The sequence below is a fragment of the Lupinus angustifolius genome, chromosome LG01 (genome assembly GCF_001865875.1).
Source record: "Lupinus angustifolius cultivar Tanjil chromosome LG01, LupAngTanjil_v1.0, whole genome shotgun sequence".
Classification (NCBI taxonomy): domain Eukaryota; kingdom Viridiplantae; phylum Streptophyta; class Magnoliopsida; order Fabales; family Fabaceae; genus Lupinus; species Lupinus angustifolius.
This window is the reverse complement of record NC_032009.1, coordinates 21,601,229-21,621,833: the sequence shown is the minus strand read 5'-3', so window position 1 is coordinate 21,621,833 and position 20,605 is coordinate 21,601,229. Positions and strand designations below refer to the sequence as shown.

At 31.0% G+C, this 20,605-nt stretch overlaps 4 protein-coding genes across 6 annotated transcripts; 1 reads left to right on the top strand and 3 right to left on the bottom strand.

The window, feature by feature from the left end:
* LOC109354849 lies at positions 1,512-2,496 on the bottom strand. The gene has a single exon (XM_019597630.1). It carries the CDS (start codon positions 2,302-2,304, stop codon positions 1,927-1,929), a length of 378 nt encoding a protein of 125 aa, XP_019453175.1. The 5' UTR covers positions 2,305-2,496; the 3' UTR covers positions 1,512-1,926.
* LOC109354841 lies at positions 8,600-10,921 on the top strand. 2 transcript variants are annotated; one of them, XM_019597618.1, is made up of 6 exons: positions 8,600-8,999; positions 9,330-9,605; positions 9,645-10,022; positions 10,133-10,212; positions 10,355-10,426; positions 10,600-10,920. In XM_019597618.1, exons 1-6 carry the CDS (start codon positions 8,670-8,672, stop codon positions 10,841-10,843), a joined length of 1,380 nt encoding a protein of 459 aa, XP_019453163.1. In that variant the 5' UTR covers positions 8,600-8,669; the 3' UTR covers positions 10,844-10,920. The 2 variants fall into 2 exon arrangements, with proteins under 2 accessions (XP_019453163.1, XP_019453152.1); XM_019597607.1 differs by having other exon boundaries at positions 9,330-10,022; positions 10,600-10,921.
* On the bottom strand, positions 11,473-15,553 carry LOC109354829. 2 transcript variants are annotated; one of them, XM_019597585.1, is made up of 6 exons: positions 15,183-15,553; positions 13,321-14,313; positions 13,024-13,197; positions 12,047-12,189; positions 11,842-11,952; positions 11,473-11,732 (listed from the first exon to the last, which is right to left on the bottom strand). In XM_019597585.1, the coding sequence occupies exons 1-6, from the start codon at positions 15,309-15,311 to the stop codon at positions 11,654-11,656; spliced, it is 1,629 nt and encodes a 542-aa protein (XP_019453130.1). In that variant the 5' UTR covers positions 15,312-15,553; the 3' UTR covers positions 11,473-11,653. The 2 variants fall into 2 exon arrangements, with proteins under 2 accessions (XP_019453130.1, XP_019453139.1); XM_019597594.1 differs by having other exon boundaries at positions 13,321-14,216; positions 15,183-15,333.
* Positions 17,745-19,355, bottom strand: LOC109354823 (40S ribosomal protein S11). Its single transcript, XM_019597573.1, has 6 exons — positions 19,213-19,355; positions 19,060-19,100; positions 18,867-18,967; positions 18,371-18,515; positions 18,181-18,270; positions 17,745-18,087 (listed from the first exon to the last, which is right to left on the bottom strand). The coding sequence occupies exons 1-6, from the start codon at positions 19,222-19,224 to the stop codon at positions 17,997-17,999; spliced, it is 480 nt and encodes a 159-aa protein (XP_019453118.1). The 5' UTR covers positions 19,225-19,355; the 3' UTR covers positions 17,745-17,996.

Below are 20,605 nucleotides of genomic sequence, written 5' to 3'. Positions count from 1 at the left end.
AGCCAATTTTGTTCAAGCCAGTAATGTCCATAGGTGGGATTAAATCTTCTAGCGAATATTTTTTTCATTCACAACACTTCAACCCAAAACTTACTACCATTTGAACCAACATAAGTTGGTCAACATGACATAGTTTGGGTACATGTTAAATGTAACAATAAATATTTTGTCTTATCATCTCTTATATTCTCTCCCATGTGGACCATATGTCACGATCTTTAAATGAAAGGAGATGAATATTCTCTGAACTATGATGGTCATATAGCCTTAATATGTAACTTTCTTAATTAAATTGAAAATTTGTACGTTTTGTTTTCAATTGGGTCGCTGACCAGTTCATAGTTTATGGTCCTCTTATTTAATTGTTTTTCATGTTCACTGAATCTCAACTCAATATTCAACATTCCTAGTCCACAAAAAATGAAAAAAATATTATTGATAGTACCAAAAAAATCAATATTCATTAATATATGTAAGGGAGTGTGAAGTGTTGTGATGCTTCCCGATCAAATTACTATTTGAACCAGGATGCGGCCAAACTGTGTGGGTCACTTTCTTCTGTGTTAGGATATTCTATCGGGTAAGTAAGTCACCACAATTATGTTTGTTTGTGACTATTCAGAGTTAACAGTACATATGTTCTTTTAACAATAGGGATTTGCCAACACCTTAAAATGCTAACCTGATATAGGGGTGTTCAATTATAATGACGATGGGCTAAGCAGTTAAGGATCAATTCATGATGCGTATGATTTCGGAGAGACATTTTGGGAAAGACATCTCTAGGCTTTTAAGAGTGTTTAGTATGGGAGATTAAGGATAATTCCAAAAGGAATTGATGTTTAAGGATTACACTATTTTGATGTCTTAAGGCTAGTGTTTTTTGATATCTAAAGTTATGTGTGTGACTCTTTTGATATTTAAGACTATGTATGTGACTCTTTTGATGTCTAAGACTATGTACATGTGTGTGCGACCCTTTCGATATTTAAGATTACGCATACAATTACGTTAATATTTAAGGTTGTGTATATGACTATAACTCTGTTGATGTCTAAGGTTATGCATACTTTGTTGATATCTAAAGGTCATGCATACCCTTTTGATGTTTAAAGTTATGTATACTTATACATAAATATTTTCTATGCACTTACAAAATAAAAAATAGTAATGTTTATCACTTTAGTTAATATATTTTAGAAATTGTGCATCACATTTGTCTTATTTTTAAAATTTAATTTAACTAATTAGAATGATGATCAAATTGAAATCTAAGAATGCTTATCATATGAGTTAAAGAATAGATAAATTTGTGGACAACCAAAATAATTTTTTTAATTTCACATAAAATTTGTATATCATTTTATACAGAACGCACCGATGTAACATGAAGCAAAATTAACAAATAAATAAAATAAGATATAATAACTAAAATATGGCAAAAACTTGAAGCAAAAATATATATACTAATTCTCATTAATAGTTTAGAGAATAATAAGAGCAAGAGAAAGTAGGGAATAGCGTAGCTATCAGTTACCACTTAGCTACGGGTCCACCACTCCAAATGCATCAATGTATTTTCGTTTTCAATATACAAAATAAAACAAACAATAGTACCAATGAAGAAACAAAGCATGAAATCATAAAATTACGATATCATCACCTTTTCATCTCTACTTTTTTCGTTTCTCTTTTCGCTTTTTCTTATTCCTCTCCTTTGCGTTGCATTTGTGGATCTCACGATGACGTTATCTACAACACAGATATGAAAAAAGAAAACACAAAAAAAAAAAATATATGAAGAAAATAACTACCTCAAAACGCTGCCGCAAGCAGCGTTTCAATCCTGTACTACAATTACTAACCGCTATACTCTATTTTTTTCATCCACATTTTAGATCTGAATATCTGATACTACATTTTGGATCAACTAGGAGCGTCGATTTCAGCGGTTGCGTTTGCGGCGGGAGAAGTTTTGGATTGCGGAGATGACGGCAACCTCGCGGAGAAACTCTTGAGGACATGGACGGAGCTGTCATCGGCGGCGTTGTCTTCGAAATTCAAGGCGTAACTGAGGGGGTCGTAACGGAAATCGGCGGAGTGGCGGCGGCGGCGGCGGCCGATTCGGGAGATGAAGTTGGTGCACTTTTCCTTGAAACCGCGTGGCTTCTGAAGGGAGGAGCTACGAACAATCCTTGGCCTGATGCGGTTATGAGGAAAGCAACACGAAAAGCAGAGAGTGGATTGAAGCTTGTTATTCGGAGAGTTAGGGGATCCTGTAATGGAGTTTCTTTCTTCCGCCATGAGAGAGAGAGAGAGAGAGAGAGAGAGAGAGAGACTGCGTTGGGTGAGAAGGGTCCAAATGATATAGAATCAGTTTCGTATGTATTGATAGCATTTTATGAAAGGGTAGTTTTGTCAATTAAGTAGGTGGAAAATATCGTACCAGTTGCCGCTTGGGTAGTGTAACGCCCTGTAGTATTTCTTACCAAAATTGCCATTATATTATTTATGAATATAATATGTATATACTTTCGATTTTTGATATAAGAGCAATATATCATTTGTATTACATTACATTTTAATATTTATGCACTTTCATCTTTAATATTTAATTTCCTTCCCAATTTCTCCTGAAATTTTATCCTGTTATGAAATTGATCCTTATAAGTTAAATTATTATTATAACAATAAAAAAATCATTGCAATAAAATTCACAACAATACTAATATTACACTTTAGGTTAGCCGACATTGATATTTAGAAATGTCAAAAAAAATCGACTCATGTGTACTTATAAAAATGCTCATAACAGGTATTTGTTGTCACCTTTCATAATAACTTATGAGTTTTATGTTACCTTTCATAAAATACTTGCACATATATATAAAAATTTATTTTCAATTAAATATTAAAGTTATATATATATTAAAGTTATTTATTATTATTATTATATATTATCTTATAGATATATATTATTCATGAAAAAATTATTTTTATATATTGAATTGTAAAATATATAATTAAAATTTGAAACTCATTTGTTACTGATAGTTACTACTCGTAGGTACCTATAAATGGTGTGAGTTTGGATATAGGAAAGCATTACACACGCCGTCTCGCAAATTGCCATCCTTATTAATATCGGGAAGAATCTACCATCAAAATATAAAAATGATTGTAAGAAATAAGTAAATTTCAAAGTAAATGACTAAAGTAGTAAGTTTGTTACATATAAAAAATAAAAAAACAATAAGGCTTTGGTCTAGTAATATAAGGTACAACTAGATTCTTAGGATGATCAAAATGTCAAAAATTCGATTCATGTTAGCAAAACTTGTAAGGAGAAACAGTCACGAACCCCGAAAGAGATTAGTTTCTTACTAATAAAGTAAAAGATACCTTAATAATACAAAATATATATAAAATAAATAATAATGATCAAACAGCTGATGCTAAGAGAAAATGCATGAATTAAAAAGTTTAATTGGTATTAGTTTAATATTATCATTATATATAGATCAATTTCAGTAATACTTAAAATTTAAGGAATGCATTTTTATTGACTTTTTCCCAAATCTAATTGCAAATATTATATGCTGGTATTTTTTGTTATGGTTAAACTAGATGAATTGCTTTTTTATATTTTTACTTTGATATTCATGCACCAAGAGTAGTGTAACGTTTTTTAATTTTTGGCACATTATTTATTATTTGTGTGTTAATCGTGATTGTTATATGAATAGTGTAAAATGTATTAACTATGTACAAAGTTTTGATTTTAGTATTTTACATTTGAATTATTATATACTTCTAAAAACTTATTATTGTAATATGCATAGTTTATTTATATACTATATTTTAGGAAAAATTCTATAAAAATATTTAAAGCTTATGTATTTTATAACTAACTATTTTTTCTTCCTAATCCAAATTTAATTGTTGGTAAAATTAAATTTACATAAACATGATGTTAAATTAATAGTATTGAAAACTTTAACTCATGCATTTTGCAATAATCTCGACGATTCGATTTATAAATATAAAAATATGATATTATAATTTTTTGATTGAAAATATAAAAATATTTTTCCTCTAACCTTTATATATATTTTTTATTGTATGTAAAAATATTGTAATAATTATTAATTATAAGGGCAAAATAGGTAAATGAAAATTATGCCATGTAGGTAGTTATTATATATTTTGGCTTTATATATAGTATAGAAGATATATATATCAACCATTTAAACTTTTAATTTACTTTTGATGACAATTTCTTTCAGCTACGTGAGTCTCATTATTATTTTTTCAATTTACTATTAATTTAACGGTATATTTATATAAAGATTAATTTTACTTATTTATAAATTTTGAAAAAAACTTGTATGGAGATTAATACAACACATTACATTTGGAGAAAATGTATTTTATGATGTTTGATACTATCATTTATGACTAATTTTTAATTAGAATTAGATTTGTAATATGTTAACAAAATTTTATTGATTATCTCAATATACATATATAACTAGAGTGTAAAATGTATACAACGACAATGTAAAGATTTATACACAGTCAGTGCATCATCCACCATTCATTTACAATATTTTTATTTAAAGTCAATAATAACTAAAAACCAATGGTGAATGATATAGTACAGTGTAAAAAACATTTATTCTCGGTGTATATATCTTTTTCCCATATAACTATACAAGTCTGTCTCATAAACTTTAGTGAGCAATTAGAAAAAATATGTTTCATATTATCTATACCTTACATCTAACACATCATCATTATATGACCAAGACTATTTTAACAAATTCTTCTTTTACGCGTCCTTTCTATCGGGATAAGAACAACTTTTTTTAAACTAACTCACCACCGGATAAGAGCCACTTTGGTGGATAATTTTTTAAAGAGTTAAAGTTGTCATATTTAAATGTTATAAATTATTTTATTCAATTACTAAAATCATAATATTATATTTTTTAGAAATATCTTTTTTTGTAGAAAAAGGTAAAATAAGACACATGTCATGATTTTAGTTATAAAATGAGATAATTTATCTTATAATATAAGAATATATTTTATTGTCGATGTATTATGTAATTGGTTGAAACATATATCACATGTCTCATTCATTGTCCCGGAATAATTAAAATGTTATTTTTTGCTTTTATTTTATTTATTTATTAATGTGTCAATATTTGAGACTTGGAACGAGACACAATTGTGAATATGCGATCTATGTTTAATTAGTTGGGCATAAAAAAGGATTGTTGGTACTACCAATGATATCTCCTCACCTTATGGTATGAAATTATTCTCTTTTTTGAGGGTGTGACTATCTCTCCCAACAAGTGTTGTTCATATGAATTGAACCTTCGAGTTTTTGGTCATCCTAATAATCTAATAAGGTCTTACATTAATAGACTAATGTTTTATCGGTGGACATGTAAGGGTTGGAGAGGTACCAACCATTAATGGTTGTGATTAATGTATAAACTCTTCCTAATACATGAGAATATGTTAAATGAGAGAATAAATTGAAGTTACTTGACAAACAAAAAGTACAGTTAGCGTATGAAATATATGCTAAGAGTTGAAGATGGCCGAGGATCAATTTTACAATAAAAAATATTAAAATTAACACTTAACTGAGAAAAACGTATTAGATAAATCCAAAACATTATAAAGACCAATCTTCGTGAAAGCTTATTTACTTAGCAAACAAGAAAAGTATAACTGTCTTGACAGCATTAGAAATTTCATTATCAAATATTTAACAACCTTATAAAATTACACTAAGATATAAGTGTACAAATTCAGAGTTTTCAGTTGCTCATCATTTTAGGGCTAGTTAACTATGTGTGAGGTTAAGTTTAAGGGCTTCATTTTTTACCAATCATTGGTGTGCTGTTATGCTTCATATGGTAGAATAGAAAAATGGGAGAAAGAAAAGGAGAGAAAAGAAGTTGAAAATGGTAGAGATTTGTTATCTTAAACTATATCTCAAAATTTGTCTTCTACAAATGATAATGAAACAAAAAAAGAAAATAATAATTAATATTTAATTTTTTTAATTGATATAACATGTTTTTATTAGTGTAAGATAAGATTTATAACATTGTTTGAAATAACAAATTTGTATTCAAGAGGGTTCAGATAGATTTTTCTATCATCTTTCTTTTATTTTTACGTAAAACCAAACAACACAAAAATCTATTATATTTGTATATTTCTATTCTCTTTCTCACTTATTTATCTCTTCTTACTTATTCTTGTACAATCTTAATTTTCATATATATTTTTTGTAATAAGAGTTGCTCCAAAAAAATATATTTTTATTCATGTGACAGTATCTAATTACTCTAGAACATGAAATGAGACTCCCTTATAAATAAATAATCTTTGTTCACACCAAAATAAACACAGGATAAAAATCCAACATCAATTATCTCATTGCTAAATTCTCATTAATTTAACATTCAAATGATGCCAATTTACCAACTAAACATTAATCTACTATAGTGATATAGGGTGTCACCCAATACCTTTTATTATATAAAAGGGGAATGAATCCACTTATTTTAATGGTTTAAAATTAGTAAATAATATAAACCATTAGATGTTCATAAAATTGATAGCTATAATAAAAAATAAGTTTAAAAAAATGACATCAATTTAGCCAATGCTGGTGGTAAACATATTGACTTAAAATCTAAACATTAGCCACCAGCATTGGCTTAAAATCCAAACATCAGAATCTCATATTAAATAGGAGTTTGTTGCTTGATTAATACTATTTGAGTGTCCTTGGTTCAATTTTTTTTATCAATGGTAGTGTATATAGGAGCCAAAAGCTGCTTCTTTCTTCCATGTAAACTCATTCGCATCAATATATATTTATCATATTCCATAATAAGTAATAACCCATTTGTTTTATTATGTTTTTGCACTTATTTTTAAAAAATGTAATTTTATTATAATCAAGGGAATAAATATGATATTGAAAATTGTACTTTATTTTATTTTTTGAAGTATTTATCTCTCCATTAATGGAGATGATTTTAACTAGTCATTACGAGATCTTCGTCTGTGTTATTCTGAACACATATTTTTCACATTTGATTGACACCAACTCATATAGACTCTTGATCATTAACTGTTGTTATTTGCCTTTTTTTACGTACAAAAAAGTAAATATGTATAGTAAGTTGATTTGAAGTTTTCTTTTCAAAATTTTGTGTTATGGATTGTAATTGTAATCATACAACTATGTATAGTTCATTTGGTTCATTCATGCCACGTTCTATTTCCAGTTGCACCGAGTTTTACGTATTTGTGTTCTACTCTATGTTTATAACTTTATGTCCTTTTAAATTTTTATTTCCAATTGCATTGCTTTTTACACGTTCTATTTCTTGCCCCCTTTCTCATCCATTCTAGCCACCTTATGATATATCACTATCAAACGGATCACGAAGGTCAAAAGTTCGATTCCTAATAGCAACATTTGTTGAGAGAAGCAGTCACGAACCCCGAAAGAAATTACTTGATGTCATCTATATTATATAACTTAAACAAGAAAAATAATATGCTGCTTTTAACATATACACAGAATAAGAAGAAAAAACCTCCGTAACAAGTAAGGTGGATTTACCCTATTCTTAAAGAATCTAGCAATTAACAGTTTGTAAAAAAATAATACTATGAAAAGATTTCTTTAAATTAAAATAAGATGTGTATAACTAATTGATATGCCAATTTGCTTTTCATTTTGGTATACACTGATACAGATGTGTCAATTTGGTTGGTATCAACTATTAGCCAAAAATAATTAACTAAACACAACTAAGGGATATAGTACATTGAATTTATTTATTATTAGATTAGATGAAAATGAATGAATTTCTGTATATAGTTTTATACTGTATCATATAACATTTATATTTTATTTTTATTGACTTTTCAAAAAATATAATACAAATAAATGATAAATGATATATTATTTGTATATTTATACGTACATAAATATTACACTCTTATTATTATAATTCAAAATCAAGATTTATCAAGTAAAACTGAGTCAACATCCTCACTATTTCCAAAGAAAACGAACAAGATTCCCTTCCTTCAATAATATACCTTTTAAAGTTGAATAATACACTTATTAGTTTTTATAATAGAAATTAGTAAAAACATATATCCGTGGATTATTTTTACTAATTTCTAACAATATTTGATTTTAAAATCACAAATATAAAGAAAACAAATGAGAATGATCTGATGTCTCCAAACAATAATATTAAACTAAATATATTTTTTCTAAATTTTATAACAAAAAATTCTAGTCTGAAAAAAAAAAAATGTGATTGACCAACAAGACATTGGTTTAGTAGTATAAGACCACAATTGATTGTCAAGGTCGAAAATTCAGTTCATGGGAGTAACGATAACAGATGTGTTTGAGCTTGCCCATGTGGAAGGGTCTTTCTTCAATCTTTACTCGCCTACATGCCACTCCACAACGGCTAGTTCCACCATAAAGTGACCGTTTTAGCAACATTCCCATATTCAAATTCTTAAAACAATCCCATAATTCTCAAACACCATATTTTCATATTCCAAATTTCACAAACATTAACCCAAACAGAGATTCAAAAATGGTGTACTCTTACAACTACACACCCAAGTACTATTCAACTTTTCAAGATTCAATCACCTCATTGTGCAAGACCATTCTTCCTTTCAGCTTCAAAAAGCGATCTTTACCTTCAGCAGAGTACAAGTTATCGAAACTTCAATCTGATAACCTTAAATGGCAGCAAAATTCATTCCATCAAGTTTTGAACTTGATGGGTCTTCATAAAGAAGGCATTGTTGCTGAAAATGAGGTCTCAGCTTTCAGAACTCACTTGCTTGATACACTTATTGCTTCTCCTAATGAACAAGAACATCCACTTATATTGAGAGATAAGCTCCTTTTTCTACAGGTCAGTGTATATGAGTTCAATTACAACAACTTAATTAAGTGTTTATGATTTTTCTGTTAGTCTTTTTTAGCTTTTACTTTTCACAAGTTTTGACAACAACCTTATTGAAATGAACTAAAAATAGTGTTTAGGAAGATTGTAAGTTGTTTTTAGAGTTAATATACAATTTGTTCAATTTTCGACTATACCACTTTAATCCTCGAAACAGTTAAAATCAAAATTACTACTCAAAAATCGGAATTGTGAGTCAAAATAGTCCATGCCGGAGGCTATAAAAGAGGTTAAAAATGACTAATTCGACCTTGAATTTTGAACAATGTGTACTACCAGGAACTCCTTTATGCCAAGTGCATTTCTGAAGAAGATTACCATTCTTCTAAAAGGCCATTGCTACAAAGATTAGCAGTTCAAGGAGCTCAGATTGAAGCAAAAGATGTGATCATGGCAAGGACTAAAGACTCAAAAGAGAGTTCAGAAGAAGAGTGGTCTGTGATTGACTTGAAAGATGAGAAATGCTTGGTGCAAAAAGAAAACTCAAATTCTAAGAACAAGTCAAATCAGGGATCAAATATGAAGCATATTAAAGGAACAGCCTCAGTTTTTGGCTTTGTTTCTTCTCACAAACATGGAATGGAAAAGAATATTTTTGATTCAACTTGTTTGTCTAAAACAAATGAACAACAAAGTGAAGGTAGTTCAATTCTTATGGAGGAAAGTGGTCCTCCACAACCTTTGAAGAGGAAACCATTTAGGACCTTGTTTCATAGGGAGCAAATAGAGGGTCATGGTGGTGGAGATGGTGGTTGTGAAGCAGATCAAAGAGCAAGTAAATCAGTGAAAAGGTGGGGTTTTGATGGGTTCAAAAAATGGAAGAAAAATGATTTAGATGATGAGATAGCTAATGAGGCCTACTTAGCTTCATCTCAGTCTTTTGCAAGGGCACCTGGTGAAGGACCAGACACAAAGTTGATAAAGAAGAAGTTGCATTCTGATGGCTCTCCATCTGATTTTTTCATTGATAAGGTTTCAGAGATTTTTCATCCTTCATCTGGTTCAATTTGTGTATCTCATTTTGCTTTTAGAGGGAGAAAAAAAATCCAATTTTGAATACATGAAACAATTCACTTGTGTAGGTGTTAGGAGACAAGATAAAGAAGGAGCTGTCAAGAATTCAGACAGAACTGAGTAGCACAAACCCAAATCTTAAGTTTTCGTGAGTACTTTGTATCTAGATCATATAAATTTTCTTTGTTATTTTTGTTTTGTCATATGTTTTATTTAGAAAGAAAGAAAAAATGATGCTTGTTGTTTGCTTAGAAATGTGACTATTGTTTATTTCTGTTGTGTGAAAACAGGAATGATCAGATTGAAGCAATTTCTACTAAAATTCCTGTGGACAAGGCTGAGCTGAAAAACTACTTTCCCAAGTGAGTCAACATGTTTACTCATTTACGTATGAGAATAAGATATCTTTTCTACTAATAAAAGTATGACATATGTATTATGATTTTAGTGGCTGAAGGAGATAACTTATCTACTTATATCAGGAGATACATTATTTTCTTTACCTATTCTCATGTTGTTGTTACTTGTGTTGAAGATCATGGTGTGACAGATATGGTGATGTTGTGCTTGATGTGGTGAAGAAAGAATTCAAAGAGCATGTTGGAGAAATGGAAAACATGCGCAACATTGCTAGAGAAAAACATGGCAGCAGTTCAAGGCGTTGGGCTACATCTGAGGATGATGAAAACATTCATCCAAATCTTTTTGCTAATCATGATTATTCAGTTCATAGTAGTAATATTAATCCATTCTCTAATGGTTACTCAAAGTGGAACTAAGCTGAAGTCTTGATCAGCTTATTATTCTAGGATAAGGACTAATTGATGTTTGAATTATCAAAAATCTTATTTTCTTGATATGGATCTTAAAGTTTTATGAAGTACTTGTACTGCAAGTCAGTAGTTTTTCCTCAAGTATTAACTACCATTTGTAGTGTAAGCCATGTAAAGGAAACATCATATATTTAACTTTCTGATCAAGAATTAGACGAGTCATTTTTTAATATTCTAAGATAATTCATGGACCAATGTGTCATGAAATAATTAAACACTGCTAAACTTTACCACCAGTACATTTGCATCACATGTTTATTTCATTGGTTAAAATTTCATTTTCTACAATTGTGGAATGATAGACTTCAAGTCCTACTAAATTTCATACAATTGTGTAATGATGTAAACTAAAAAATAATTAAGTCCTGCTAAATTTACAACCTGGCATACTTCATCTGCATATTCAAGAGTGAATTCTATAGATGGCATCTTGGAGAGTTTTTACCTCACCACCTCGGAGCGAATAGAGTTAGGGTCACAACTACACGTCGATTCGAAGACAAGCAATTTCGACTACCTAATTCCCCAAAAATCTGTAACTGATTGGAAGATCATGACCAATTGTAACCAGGATAGGACTCTGAACATAATGAGTTTTCCACTGACATTTAGTTGGGGAAAGGAATGGGAAGCATCACAACATTCGAATCTGAAATCTTACTTTGTATATCGGACTCTAAAATCTGTTTCATATGTAACATTGCCAAGGGTCAAATATATTTGAAGATCTGAATATTTACATTCATGTGTACAGTATCAATGAGATGGCACTTCCGAGTGGGTGTCAGACTCCGTGAATCCTCCACAAACATTGCCACGGCAGAGAGGGCATACACTGTTAAAGAGGGAAGAAAAAATTGTTACAGTTGTTTAAAAAATAGGAGTTGGTTTAGATAAAAAAGAGTGATAACGAATGATAGTAGTTTTGGTTGCAATGACAATACCCATGTATTTCTTTAAGCCACTTATCAACACATATCATGTGATATTCATGGTTGCAAGGAAGAACTCGTATTTGATCCCCCTCTTCGTACTCCGCCAGGCATATGTAACATCTGTCAAATTGGTCATTAATATTTTTATAATCTTGGGACAAAGAAAAACTTTCAAATGCTAAATAAGCAAAATTAAATAAAATATGAGCCTCACTGTTCAGTGTCATTGCCATCATCAGCTGCATCAACCTTTTTGTGAGACTTCAAAGGGAAAGAGTCAACGATTGATTCAGGCGCAGGGAGTGAGGCCATGGATAGGGAAAGTGATCCAGGTTGCCGATGGATTTCATCTAAAACCTGCAGAGAAATATAAGGTTCCGGTAAATTGGTTTTGGTCCACATATAACACTCTCATAGTCCAGTTGCAAAGTATCATTTTTTCATCCAATAAAGAGAGAAGAGAAGGAAATTAAAGAACCATTTTCCGTATATACCTAAAGAGGCAAATTTTAGGTAATCAAAACAGAATATATTCAAAGCAGATTTTTATGCACAAAACAGATGTACCTAACATTATATTGCATGCCTACCGCCATTTAATGACCCGAGAAGCCTTCAATTACAAGATATTAGTCTTCATTAAAGGTACTGTCATAAACTATCTCTTCTAAACATTTAAGTCATTAGATGAAGGGACATGGTGGGTTTTATTATATCTCTAACATGCCTAATCATGCAAGAGCCTTTTTGGGCTAGAAGAGTGGACAATACACATAGGCACCTCTTTGCCGGTTTCTGAAATTCAACTTCTTGGTTTTTATTTAGAAGAATAAGAGCCCCAAGGATCAAACTCTAGGCCACTTACTTGGTCATGGAGTCTCTGATTCCATGTCATGAATCAACTCCAAAAACTTAAACTATTATGTGAAGGCACAAATGGTTTTATTATATCTCCTAACATGTACTATTTTTTAAAAGATATAACCAATTGACACTCCGCAAGAACCCGATTTAAACTAAATGCCAGAAATATGAGCAATAACTTTTTTATAACAATAAAATTATGATGCATAGAACTTCAGTTATTCATGAAAAAACATGGTAGAAGAGAGGAAAGGCAAAATGAACCAATTCTAGTAGGTAGTAGCAAACACAAATTATAAAATTCGAGAGGAGGTTCAAAGCTAAAACCTCAAACAGAGCCTCTGCTAGCATCACTATTCTAGAAATGCTTGCTCGAGTGCTAGATTCCTCAGCTATTGGGGAAGAGTCACATGAGCACATGCCATCTGCATGGAGTCCTAATGGACATGGAGAATTCAACTGACTGATTTCATCAAGGCCACCACGAAGTCTTTCCCAGATCTGTTAAAGGTAATTAAAACAGCTTAAGTTACAACGAAGGGACAAAAAATTCAGTTGTTATCAAATGCAAGTATGTATCATAAGAAAATCAAGGCATTCTATAATCCAGATTTTCAGAATTACCTCAGATCTTGAGTTCCTCATTCCTTCATTCAATCTGTGAATTCTACTGCCCATATAGCCAGAAGAGCCTCCAACCCTATCATTTGACAAATCACCACCAAAATCAACAAGCCATCGATCCTGAGATTCTGGATCGTCGGCACCACCAGCAGAGAAGACCATTGTCGCAGAATTACCAAGCCTTCTAGAACTACGTCGTGAAAAGGCATCCCAAAATAATCTTCTACCACTCCTTCTAGCATCATGGCCATTGGCATCAGCATTGCGATCAGACAAAATGTTGGATGATATTGTGACCACATCAACTTGAAGCATACCATCGCTTCCCTGCCCTCTCTCCCGGTTGGACACAAGAATACCTAAACCTGAAGGTATCGTCTCCCGACGTGGTTCTTCTTCTAGTGATTGAGAATTTCCTGGTAAGTTGGAAGCTTGAGCAACAGGGTCAGACGAAGAACTATGGATAGCTATGAATGCACTAGTCTGATTCTCAACAGAATATTCATCAGAACTTGAATTTCCATGCTCTTGAGGGGTTGAACTCCTTGGATGCATTGTCTCACTAGAGATTTGAGAAACGCCATTAACCACTAGATCATCAACATTATTGATTACATCCTTGTTAGCAGAAACATTTACAGAGACTGGATCTGAAGACTGTTCTACAAATGAAGTACTAGCTGTGTTGCTACTATCCCTATATGACTCATGACGACTATGACCAGCACTTACCTGATAAGGAGGGACCAGCTCCTCAAATTCAGACAAACGCATCGTCTGACTACTTGCGGCAACATTTCGGGAAGAACCATCAACAGTAACATTCCTGTACAACTCAGTTCTAGTATTAGATGAGGTTGAAGTTTCAGCATGGGGACTGACACTAATTCTAGTTTCTGTACACAATAAAGATGATTCTTCAGTAACATTCTGAATTCCATCATCAAAATCTGTTGCTGAATCTACCCGAAGTTCAGATGGATGTTCTTCCATCTAAAAACAGAATTTGAGTATGTCACTTTTTGTATCAGTCATTCTATGAGAACCCAAGTGAATGCCCCAAATGGTTGCACATGTGAGAAAAATTAACATGGCTTGTGCATTAAATTTCAACTCATATGCCTCATGATGATGGATTAATGGTCAACACGTCAAGAACAAACATGATTCTCGAAATGCATCCTTGTGTATAGATGCATAAATAAATAGCAACTACCATGCCTCTAAAACTAGGACAGGTCATCAAATCAAAGAGAAATAAATGAGTGTTACTACTTTTTAATGATGAGGAAAGAGTAAAGTTCAAGAGCTCCCAACAGCTGAAAATCTAGTTTTTCGAGAGCTTAACGGTTTGCGTCATTTACCTTACGAATACAATAACAATATGTTAAATTCCATATTCCTGACAAAGAATTATTCCATAGGCAGATAATTTCATTGATATCATAGGCTTAAGCCATATTAATCAATTGGAAAATATTACCAGATCAGAGTTACCTCAACAACTATAATAACCACACTGTATTGCACAAACTATGAACAAGTTCATAGATGGAAAGTTATCTAACACACAAAAAATGGAATGAATCAGCTTATCAAAAAACATAATTTTTCACAAAATCAACTCATCAATAGTAAGTTCAGCTCGATTTCAAATCAATTTCACACACACACCCAATAAAAAAAGCTGTCAGATTTATAAAACAAAAACAACATAGAGATGCTTTCAATAATTAAAAATGGGGATCTAGTTGATGAATCAGAGATGTGAAAAAGAATGAAAATTTGAATAAAAGAAGTGATTGTAAATGAGAAAAACGAAATGGGTATTAAAGGAAATAGAGGATAAGAGGGTTAAGTACCTGATAGGTGGAGCGTGAAGTGGATGAACCGCATAGAAGAGAAGAAATATTGAAGCGAGGGTTTCGGTTAACCCTATACCTTGTAGTAGATGATTGACGAGACCCAAGTCTACTAGACCCTGAACCCATATCCAAAGAGGAAGAAGAAGAAGAAAGAGAAGGTGCTGAGATTATCGAAGAAGAAGAAGAAGAAGAAGAAGAGTGAGAAGTTATGATTGGTTATGTTTTGTTCATCGCAATGGAAAGTTCACCAAACTAACGAAATTTTGCCTCAACTTTTCTTACATTTGTGGCAACAAACTCAAATATACTCATCCTTAGTTTTCTCTCTCTTTTCAAAATAATTGAGTTTTTCTCTCTCCTTTTTCGTCCTTCTTCTTCTTCTTACATAAGAATAAATTAAAAAAATGAGTGACATTCATTTACTTCAAATTTATTCTAGACATCTATTATATAGATATCTAATTGTTTAGATATATTCACTAATTTAAATTATTGGATTTCCCCTACTTAATCTTCCTCCATATAAAATATATATTTCAATCTGTTTAATTACACTTTTTCCCACTGTCTCTTCTTTTTTCCTTTCCAATGGCAATTTTTTTTGACTTAAAAGAAATGTGTTTGCCTTACTAGATCACGTTTAGGGATATCCTCATAAAGTTTGGACTTTGCTATGGAGACTTCCTAACACCATCTTCATCTCTTAACACTTATATATCATGACATTATTAATGGTATTTTCTTTTTTTGTTTATCACTATCATTAACGGACTCACATTTATGGTTAATACATTATTCATTAATCAATATTAATTTAATTAAGTATCAATGCTAAAAGATATCATAACAATGTAAAAATCATAATGTATATATCTTTTTCTTGGATATTTTTCTATGAATTTATTGATATACTTTCACATATAAATGTGGTAGAAACGTTATTCTGAGGAGAAAAAAGAAAAAACAATTGTGATAAAGTAAGTAATAAATGATGTGTGTTAAGTTTGAGCAGACTTGGCTTAAAGTCGATAAGAAAAAGAGATAGATTAAAAAAATTTCCATTAACGGAGAAACAAATATTTAAAAAATATAATAAAATAAAATACTGTAAATGCAAAATTAAGAATTTGCTAAGGAAGAAGATTCTTTTCCAAAAGAGATAGAACGAAATGAGATTCAGCAGAAGACAGTGGAGAATCCCAAAACAACACATAACAGCTCATGTGTTGTTGTTGCAAGGTTGTAGCTGGTGGTCGGTAACATTAAGATGTCCAATATAGACAATGTCAATTGCCAAAGTGGTCAACACACAAAACGTTGGCGCCTATGGAAAATGAATTTAATTTTTATTCAATTTACTCCTTAATAATTTTACTGTGGTAATTTAATCCTGAAAAAATAAAATTCTAAATTAGTACTTAATAATAGTGAATACAAATCATAGTTTTAATTAAGTGTCATAAAACATGTTAAAATGATTATTTTCACTCACATTTGATATTTATTGGACTTATTTTAAGTTTTTTAATTTTTAAAGGACAAAATAGTATATGTGAAAATTACAAGGATTAGAATATGTATTTACTCTTTATTTAAAAAAAAAACTATATATCTAACTAGAAGAACACATTTACTATCTCACAAAGTGTTTTATATATAACATTGATTAAAAAATACTTAAATATCAAACATACAACCATTATTATCCACAGTTGGAGGTAATGATGGTACGATTCTCCTCCTAATGGGCAACTTGTAGTTTACAATGACAATTTGAGGTAGAAGCCAAATCATTGTAAAATTATCAACCTATATTCTAAAATTAAGGATTCAATGATTTGAAAAGTTGATTAAATATAAATAAGAATAATGCACTGAGAATATATAAATTACTTACACGTGCATGCATGGAAAAAAACAAAAGCAGATAAATAACAGGAATAGTAAAGACACATTCATACATCTTTTTGGAGAAGAGATTTGCCTGTGAAATAGAGTATGCTATTACAATATTTTAGACTTGTTCGTATTTTGTAGCAAGGCGAATACTCTACTGTACTACGTCAAAAACGTAGACGGTAAAAAATTACAATAGTTTTGGCTATGAAAAAGGAAAATCATCTCCACCTTCATCTATCTATATAGCTAGATAATAGAGGTGTACAATTATAAGGTGTACATTACATGAGATCCTATATGCAACAATTTCTCCTTTAACCTTTAAAGTGTTATAGTTGAGTAATCATAATTTCCTACAACACTTGGCAGTTTTTTATAAACAGAAAAAAAACGAGATACAATTCAATAAATTTAGTGGGTATTCAACAAGGGCCATAATGTTAATTTGTCAATAGGTTTGTATTGTCAAGTAAAGGCACCCCAAAGTTGTAAGACAATGGCAACGCATAAAAATGAAGATGTCTAGTGCCACATGACACGAGCACAGGTAAAAACTCATTTTCCTTGATTAGGCTGTTGAATTTTTTGGTTGAAGTTCATGTCAGTTTTGTGAATTTAACAATTTTAATTCACATATCTAGCACACATGTCAGAAACGAGTATTCATGAAAAACGCAATAATATAGATAAACTAGAACAGCAGAAATAACAGTAAGCATAGTACCAAAGTAAACACTACTAGTATTCATGAACAGAAATGCATAACAAAGTTCATAAAGCATGGCCACACGGAACAGAACCTTAAAAGAAATTCAAAATTTGATCAGAACTTTATATTTGTCCCCATCCAGAAAGCAAATCTACTCACTAATAAGGTATCCCTGTCCTTCAATAAAAACTGGTTATCAAATCTTAGATTCCAGTAAATGCCTTCTTGGCACCACCAGAAGATCCAGCTGGGATCACTTTCAGCACGTTGAACCTCACCGTCTTGGAGATTGGTCTACAAATATTATACCGAAAAGGAAAATAAGCTAAATATTTATATCAATATCTACATAATATACAACAATAAGATCTTCATACAAAAGCTTACCTGCATTGGCCAATAATAACATGGTCTCCTTCCTTCACACGGAAGCAAGGTGACACATGAGCAGGGATGTTTGAATGTCTCTTCTCATACCTAAATAATATAAGAAAATAGGAAGATATTTAAATGATAAACTTTAGTTTCTTTGTGCCTAGTACTACAAAACTGGATAACAAATGTGACAGGAAAATACCTTTGATACTTCTTAATAAAATGAAGATAGTTCCTCCTAACAATTATAGTCCTATTCATCTTAGCACTGTGACAGGTTCCTGATAAGATACGGCCTCGGATGGAAACATTGCCGGTGAAAGGGCATTTCTTGTCAATGTAGGTTCCTGTAAGGGCCAGGCGTTAGAAGAAGAAGTGATCATATACAAGTAAATTAAAACAATGGATGTGTATCGACAATGGATGTGTCCCGAAAATATGGACACTAACACATTTCCCTACACATCCAACATTAGATCTAATAGAAAAAACAAAGTTTTGCCATATCTCAGTAAACTAAAACAATGGATGTGTATCGACAACAAGAGGAGACGGCTCGGTATAGAAAAATGAATCTAAAACTAAATTTACCAGCCAGCATCCTCAAATTATAAATACTAGTTAAAGAAATCTACGTCTACAGAATTTATGATAACAAATAAATTAGAGAGACATTGAAATAAAAGTGAATAGAGTACCATCAATGGCTTCCCTTGGAGTTTTAAATCCAAGGCCAATGGATTTCCAAAAGCGATTGCCTCCTTTTCCAGGCCTCTTTCCCTTACCAGATTTCTTTGAGCTGAGAAAATCAACGAACATAACAAACTATCATGCATCAAAATCCAAATTAATATATAGAAATAAATCGTTTATGAATTAATAATATGATACCTTAGAAACACTTTCGGTTGCTTAAGGAAAGCCTTCTCAGTCTACAATACATAATAATTTCATAAAAACAATAGAATACTCAACCTAAACAAAAGCTATGAAATAATGATAAGAGTAATAGTAGAATAGAATAATAGTAGTGGATTTGATTACTTGTTCAGCCATGGTGAAGAGAGAATGTTGAAGAGAAGGGGATAGTGTTCAGTTCTCGTAGCCGCACTCGTAAACCCTAATCACTCACTATGCTTCGCTTCCATACTTATTTTGTTTCCTCTGTTTTTCTCAACCTTATGTTTCTGGGCTTCCAAATCTATTTCTTCTGGTCCAGCCCAATATGTGCAATGAAATGGGTCATACAAGTGTCCAATTGTCCATATTTGACAAAATATATTTAATAAGGATGTATTCAGTTTTATATACTGTTATTGTATCATTTTATTATTTAGTCATTATTGGCTTTTAAAAAAATGCAAATAAATGATAGATGATATACTGGTTATGTATAAATTTTTATACTTGAGAGCATGTTTGCGAGATAATTTTTTGAGGGCAAGAGAGGGAAGGAGAAGGTTTGGGAACCATAAAATATACATGTGAGATACTATCCTTCTCTTTCTCTTCCTTCCCCTCCAAAACCAAACTCTCAAACATACCATGAGAGTTTATTTGAGAGTTGGATTTTGGAAGGAAATGAAGTAAAAGATAAAGCTTGAGTGTCATCTCACATGTGTATTTCATGGCCTCAAACTTCCCATTTTCCTTTTTTCTCCTCCAAAATTAAACTCCTAAACTAACTCTAAGGATTAGTTTAGGAGTTGAATTTTAGAGGAGAATTAAGTGAAAGATAAGGCTTGACAGTCATCCCACAAATTATTTCATGACTCTCAAGTTTTTAATTTCTTTTTCTTCTCCTCCAAAATCTAACTCATAAACTAACTCTAAAGTATATATTGAAAATTATATATTCTCAGGGTAGTTTGTTGGAATGTATAATTTTTATAAAAAAAATACTTTTGGCAATTACATGTTAGAATATTGTATAAGAAAGCATATATAGGAATGGGATGTCAATTGTAAGTTAGTGCAGTAATAAGGAAAAGGGATATATTTTCAGAGAATTTGGCCAATATATTTCCTTTTTATGACGTTTGAAGTGTGTTCATTCTTAACTCTTAAGTTTTACAATTTTTTATTTTCCATTTGTGACTCTTAGTTTCTGCCTAGTTTTTTTTTTTTTGACGTTTGGACAAGTGATGGCAAGAAAAATTATCCCATCTAACAAACATTATTATTGTTAATTTATTAAAAAAAATCAACTATTATAATCCTTGAAAGAGTATCATGTTCATGCTTATGACATTTTTTAGATGTACGTCACATTATTTTGTGGGCTAATGTGGTGAATATTTTATAAATTTATAGTAAATTAATATGCAGGATAGCTTTATTTTTTTATACTACTAAGATATTCTCTTACATTCTCAGTTAGAAATTAACATCTTTTGATAATACTGATGTTGTATTACGTGTTTATATCAAATGTGTT